Source organism: Rhagoletis pomonella, unplaced genomic scaffold (genome assembly GCF_013731165.1).
Source record: "Rhagoletis pomonella isolate Grant_MI unplaced genomic scaffold, Rhpom_1.0 Rhpom_scaffold_00012, whole genome shotgun sequence".
NCBI lineage: Eukaryota > Metazoa > Arthropoda > Insecta > Diptera > Tephritidae > Rhagoletis > Rhagoletis pomonella.
The window spans coordinates 8,789,605-8,796,121 of NW_023458566.1; the positions used below are offsets into that span (position 1 = coordinate 8,789,605).

General features: G+C 38.2%; 3 protein-coding genes across 3 annotated transcripts in view; 2 read left to right on the forward strand and 1 right to left on the reverse strand.

Annotated features, from left to right (window-relative positions):
- Positions 1 to 137: 137 nt before the first annotated feature.
- Positions 138 to 1,330, reverse strand: LOC118747785 (iron-sulfur cluster co-chaperone protein HscB). Its single transcript, XM_036481917.1, has 3 exons — positions 912 to 1,330; positions 733 to 845; positions 138 to 666 (listed from the first exon to the last, which is right to left on the reverse strand). The coding sequence occupies exons 1-3, from the start codon at positions 1,230 to 1,232 to the stop codon at positions 279 to 281; spliced, it is 822 nt and encodes a 273-aa protein (XP_036337810.1). The 5' UTR covers positions 1,233 to 1,330; the 3' UTR covers positions 138 to 278.
- A 2,161-nt stretch (positions 1,331 to 3,491) lies between these two features.
- LOC118747788 (terminal uridylyltransferase Tailor) overlaps positions 3,492 to 6,517 on the forward strand; it is a 9,141-nt gene continuing 6,115 nt past the window's right edge. The window contains exons 1-4 of the mRNA XM_036481920.1: positions 3,492 to 3,625; positions 4,406 to 4,877; positions 4,937 to 5,649; positions 5,715 to 6,489. Of these exons, the coding sequence (XP_036337813.1) occupies positions 4,406 to 4,877; positions 4,937 to 5,649; positions 5,715 to 6,489 (1,960 nt within the window). The 5' untranslated portion in view covers positions 3,492 to 3,625. The remainder of the gene's footprint in view (positions 3,626 to 4,405; positions 4,878 to 4,936; positions 5,650 to 5,714; positions 6,490 to 6,517) is intronic.
- LOC118747787 (putative tRNA 2'-phosphotransferase) lies at positions 3,548 to 4,383 on the forward strand. Its single transcript, XM_036481919.1, has one exon. The coding sequence runs from the start codon at positions 3,669 to 3,671 to the stop codon at positions 4,299 to 4,301; it is 633 nt and encodes a 210-aa protein (XP_036337812.1). The 5' UTR covers positions 3,548 to 3,668; the 3' UTR covers positions 4,302 to 4,383.

Genomic DNA, 6,517 nt, shown 5'->3' on the forward strand with positions numbered 1-6,517 from the left:
CAAATGAATATACATATATTTATTTACACTTAAGTACATACATATTCCACTGGCGGCTATCACTCCCAAGAATATTTTTTAGGCCGAAAGTTGTACACACATATTATAAAAAGAAGCAGAATAAATAGCGTTGTATATCGAATTCTTGTTATAACATCAAGCATTTATTAATTAACATTTGTATATTTAAGTATTTTAGTACGATATTCAAAGCGCAAAGGTGCCGAATCCAGCTATAATTTTAACAAAACAGCTGAGCTCAACTTGGTAATTGGAGCTCAACCACCCATTAGCCTTTGAATTTTGTTTTTAATACTCTTCTGCACACTCGTCAAATATTTCATTTTAACTAGCAGCGATTTCGCCTCGTTCAACGCGTTCGATTCAAATTTGTTGCTCAATTCAATGGCACTCGCGTTTAATTCCTGTACAATATCTTTATTTAAACGTTGCAACTCTTCCCCTGTATTTGCCTCTTCAACTTCCTCGTTGCGCTCCATCATTACCATGAGAAATTCCTTATCTAGGGCGCTATTGTCCTGTGGCATTTGTTCTCCTTGCAGCTTTAAAATATATTGACCCCGCTCTATTGGAGTTGATAGTGTTTTGTAAGCTTTATTGATTAGTGCACTCCAATCAGCAGAGTTGTTTTGTTCACGCGACGTTCTGTAAGGTGAAATGTAAATAACAATAACTTGCTCAAACTATCATCTTATATGAATGAAAGGTTACTTATTACTGAATTTATCCGGATGCACTATGGTCTGCAGCTGTCGAAAACGCCGTGTTAGATCTTTTTGGTCCAAAGAAAAGCTGTTTGGAAAATTTAGCAACTCAAAATAATTCTGGAAAATAGCGAGGCGGAAATTATGAAATTTTCAATTGCAAGCGCCTATTGTATTGTAACTTACTATGTCCATATCAACATCTTGGAGATACCCGCAGAACTGGCACATCATATGATTTTTTCGCCCAGACCTCTTGCAGTTCCAGCAGGCATTTTCAATTAACGTTTTTCCAGTTGACGGTGCATACTTCCGCACTTGTTGTGTTACCATACACTTCGCTGCACAGCCAGCTGCGCGGGTAATCGCAGATTTCACAAGTTCGTTCTTTTCCCCGGCAGAATTTGGCACCAAACAAAAACTTGCCAAAGTTGGTAAGCTCGCGTAATCTCCACTACTGTTTAATTCTGATCGGATGGTGTGCAGACCTCTTGCAAAGCGACGCATTTCATAGGCTTTAGAATATTTATAAAGACGTAAATTAATAGTAAAACTTCCACACACTCGATAATTGTAACGACCTCTTATCTAATTGAAGGAAGTGATTATTTATCAATAAAACGAACACACAGGTCACAACAAAATGCAAGAATTTGACAACTGCAAACGAATGGATGAATTTACCTTGCCAGACTGCTTTTACGAAATGGTGGAAGTTACAACTGCACCAATAGGAAATCGATGGAGAATGCATTCTGAAATTAATTTAAGCCAAAATCAAATTTTTATTTGATTATATGTACACGACATTACGCGATACGCAGATTTCTGTGGGGTGTATTTGGCCTGTGCCAATCAGAGCGTGTGTGATTCGGTAACAAAGTTCGCGGCCAGTAAATTTTTGACAAGTATGAAGTGAATAAAATTTCGAGTAAAAATATTATTCACCAGCTTTCCCCACAGAACACTGTGTTTTTGGTGAAAAAACTTTCTACTATAGTCAAAGAACGTTGGTAATCTGCTTTATGCTGAGTTTCGTCTGAAAAAAAATCGCCCGAAAATTGTCATCCGCCCATAGTAAAACCATGGAAACCAAAAGTGAAAATTGAACCAGTTCGGGGAAAATGAAACTCATGATAAGGCTGAAAAAGAAGGGACAAGTCGTTATAATTGTAGAGAAAGTGAGTAACTGGGGCGTGTCAAGGCGTATTTAACTTAATTTAATTTAAGGCGTATTTTTATTGAATACGCCTTGGGGCGTGTCTTATCTTTTCATCCAAATAGAGCAAAAGAGAAGGTACGACCCTGTTGTTGTTGTTGTTAAAGCATACAAATTCCCCAAAGAGTTTTTGGGGTGTGTTGCTGGAGTGGCAGTCCCTGGCCAGATTCAAATCTGGGTCGTTCCGGTTACGTGGACCCGCATGTCGTGGCCCCTGTTACTCACACTCGTTGCAATTATAACAGGGATCTTCATCAAAAGTGATAAACTCTTGATAAACTTGAGAAAGTGATAAATTTATCATTTTAATAAATGAACTGTTAAACTTTGTATGGAAATCTATTTAACCAAAGTTTATCAATTTATCAAACGCGCTCCCCCGGCAGTCGGGTCTACGTAACCGGGACGACCCAGATTTATATTTGGCCAAGGACTGTCACTCTTTGGGGAACTTGTATGCTGCTACAACAACAACACAAACTTTATCAAACGACTTTGGTGGATGAAACGTAACTAGGCGTATAAAATAAGTAATAAACAATTTTCTGCAATTATTTACCAAGGTGCGTTCATGAAAGAATGCGGATAAAATGATAAATGTAAGCAATTTATCCCTTTCGACCCCTTTCAGACACGTCAAGTCTTGCTTTCAAGTCCGCTCGGTTCGTTGGCGTAGCAGGTGAGAAGAGAGGGGAAGAATACATTCGTCTCACTTCCTTCGCCTACGAACGAGCAGACTCGAAATCAAGACTTGACGTGTCTGAAAGGGGTCTTTTTACTTAATACACTAATACATATATATATATATATGTATGTGTGCGCCTTGCATTTACTTGAGAATTGTCAAAATCGGCACAACCAAAGCAGTGGTTTGCAGAATGCGCAACCTTTTTTGGCTATGTCGTGATATTTTAGTCATGAACGAAAGACACAGGATCACGCGAGAAAGAATGAAATAAGATCCCTACAATACGACAAAATATGATCAAAATTTCACTAAATTAACAATACTTTTTACTCAATATCTCGGAAACTAAAGGAGATATTTAAAAATGGAGAACGCCATTTGTAAGATATTGCTTAGTTTAATTAATGGTTAGTTTAAACTGCATCACTAGCTAAATTTTTACTAAATTATCAAAAAAATTGCAGTCAATATCTCGAAAACTAAAGGAGAGATCTAAAAACTGATTACACCAATCGAAAGACCTTATTTCAAAATATATAACTGCATCTATAACTAAAAATCGTCAAAATTGCGCTTACGACAATCTTTTACCCAGGCGACGATTTGTGTACATGTGATTTTCCGTCTTCCTCAAATTTATGGCCTTATTTAATGGTCACTTTTTAACCAACGCAAAATTTGCAAATGTGTTAGTTCTTGTAGGGTTTCTAGCTTTTTAAATCTCGACGAAATCTTTGTTGTAAGAAGTAAACAATGAAAACTGCGTTATTGTTGAACGCATGAATAATCGCTTTTATTGTGCAAATTCTTCTATAAATCATGTCGTTGTGAATTGTGTAATTGAAAAATGTTGGCAGCCCTTTTGCGTTCGCGTCACGTTGTTTTTTTATTTCATTTTATAATTACAAACAATTCGAGTTCACATGCAAACATCCGAAAATCGTCTGCAAATTTTGCGAAAAAAGTTCATATAAAAAATTAAAGACAGTAAATGTAAGTTAAGGTTAGGGACTATCGGCTGGTATACAAATTCCAGATGACGAGCGATTTGCAATTGAGTAAGCGCCTATCGTGGTTACTGCGTCATGGAGCTGCTCGAGAAGGTTTGCCTATACGACCAGATGGCTTTGTTGTTGTTGACACAATCCTCAAACATCCAAAATATGGACATGATTTGAGTTTAGAACGATTGAAAGAAATCGTCTCTAAAGATAAAAAGCAGCGTTATACTCTGCGTCAAAATCAATGTGGTGCTTATGAGATACGTGCAAACCAGGGTCACTCAATAGTGGAAGTGGAAGACTCTCATTGTTTGCATCGTATTCACAAAGCCGATGAAGTGAAATTAGCTGTACATGGCACGTACTACCGGCATTGGCCACGAATAATTGAAGAAGGGCTGCGCCCGATGGGGCGTTTACATGTACATTTTGCCATGTTCGATGACATCGCCAAGACAGCGTATCAGAGTAGTCCACAAAGTGGCTTTCGCAGTGATTGCGAGTTGCTCGTTTATTTAGATGTGCAAAAAGCCATGGAGATTGGTGGGATGGAAATATATCGGTCCTCTAACAATGTCATACTGTGTGCGGGCAGCAACGGTCATATACCAAAAGAGTACTTCCGCCAAGTTGTTGACCGACGCACTGGAAAAGAATTACAATTTTAGTGTTTAGATTTATCTTAAAGTTATTGTATTATACAATAGAATATTGCTTTGTTTTTGAATAAATTCATGTGAACATTAAAGTTATCATTTATTCAACTTTGCAGATGGCGCGTTTGCCGTCAATATCAGCAAACTCGGATCCTGCATGCATAAACGTTAATGGCAGCAACAATCCCAGCAATGAAAAAGAGGATGGAGTCGAAGATAATACAAAAACCATTAATTGTACCGTTTGTTCTCAAACATTTGATAATCTGAAAGAGTGCTTGAAGCATGAGCTTTTACAGCACGGCACCAAAAAAGTAAACCGACCCCAGAAGTCCCTGCGCAATAAGGTCAATGCTGTACTCAATAACCTTAAATCTGATGATCAGCACGCCAGATTAAGAGATGCACTTCGAAAGTGTGAACCGGGTCAAGAACTTTCAAGTATTTTTAAATTTCATCGCATGAATGATGAAAACCTTGAGCTGGTATATGAGCGCATAAACGCTTGTTTGAAAAAAGAGCTGCAGTCATTAAGAGCTTTAAACATTTATCCTTTCGGCTCGTTTGCTAGCGCATTAGCATTGCGTGGTAAGAATAAAAAAAAAAATGCGATATGCTTGCAGACTTTCAAACCATTACACTTTCAGACAGCGATATAGACCTCTACATTGAGCATGCAGACGGCATTCAAACAGAACACTCGACCAACTGGAGTCATAAGAGCCCCTCGCAACGTAGCATCTTCAATCGAATCAACAATATTTTACATCGTAGCAACTGTTTCAGTGATGTATTTGCTATACGACAGGCCCGTGTACCAATTATCAAATGTAAGCACACACCTACTGGATTTAGTCTGGACATAAATTTATCTTGCCCCAGTAGTGTGCATAACACAAACTTTCTGCGCGATCTCTTACAAATTGATACGCGATTCCATGAATTAATGATTTTTCTGAAAGTGTGGGCTAAGCAGTTGCAGTTGATTGGACGTGGAAATATGACCAGCTACTGCTTAATTACCCTGGTTATATTTTATTTACAGCAAGCACCGGCTTTGCTGCCGTCGATTAAGAAGCTACAAGAAAATGTCCCTGACCGCATGGTGGTTGGTGTTAATTACGCCTACGATTTAAATATTATTCCAACACTGCCACGTGAATTGACCACCTCAAAACTAATCAAAGGCTTTTTCAATTATTATCGCAGTTTTGAGTTTGAAAAATCCTTAATAGCTCCTTATCTAGGAGAAGCGGTTCCGCTTGAAAAATTTAAGGATGGTACATTTGATTATCCAGCTTATCATAATCAGCTACGCGTCATGACCATATTAAATGGTAAGCCAGTAGAGCCGTTCCAGGTAAGAAATTTTAACGCAAATGCTTTTTAAAATGTATATAACGCTTATGGTGTTCTATTTTCAAGACTGAACGTTGCGTTTGTGTACAAGATCCTTTCTCACTAAATCACAATGTTGGTAAATCGATCGCTCCACCTAATTTGGAATATTTTCGCAATTGCATGAATCATGCTTGTAGCGTTTATCAGGACCACAACATATCCACTGATGCTCAACGATACGAGGCGCTACTTTACGGCATTATAGAGAATATTGCACGCACGGCAGGGGTGAATCCCACATGTGCAGTGAAGAACATAAACCAGAAGACTACAGAAATCATTGCCACCAATACAACTGGTATCGTAAGTAGTAATAATTTACCCAACGAATTGAGCTATCGTTTTAGCCCGTCACGCACTGAATTGCGTGTCATTGCCATGCTTGATAATGCAAATAATTCAAAAACACTACATGAATTATGGGTTCAGTACTACCTCGAAGCCATACCAGAAATCATAACGGATATTTACTGCCTAGACATGCAATCAGCTACGCCCACACATCGCGATAAACATCAGCGATTAGAAAATACTGATCGCACACACACTTGGCTGCTAAGTGGCTCTGTTGATCAGTGGACAGGGCGTTTACATCAACGTTTTAACAATAAAACTTTCATGGAATTGCAGTTGGAGCAAACAAGAAAATTTGCCGAAGAACGTCGTCAGAATGCAGCATTTGCTGTACAGTTAAATGCCACCTTAATTCTAAACGTATTAAGCGATTCTGCGGCAATTGAATTGATTCTCACACCACGTCATACAAAAGGCATTGGTTTAGTAAAAAAAGACCCTTTGCGTAAATTTTTTATGATGTTCAAATGCAG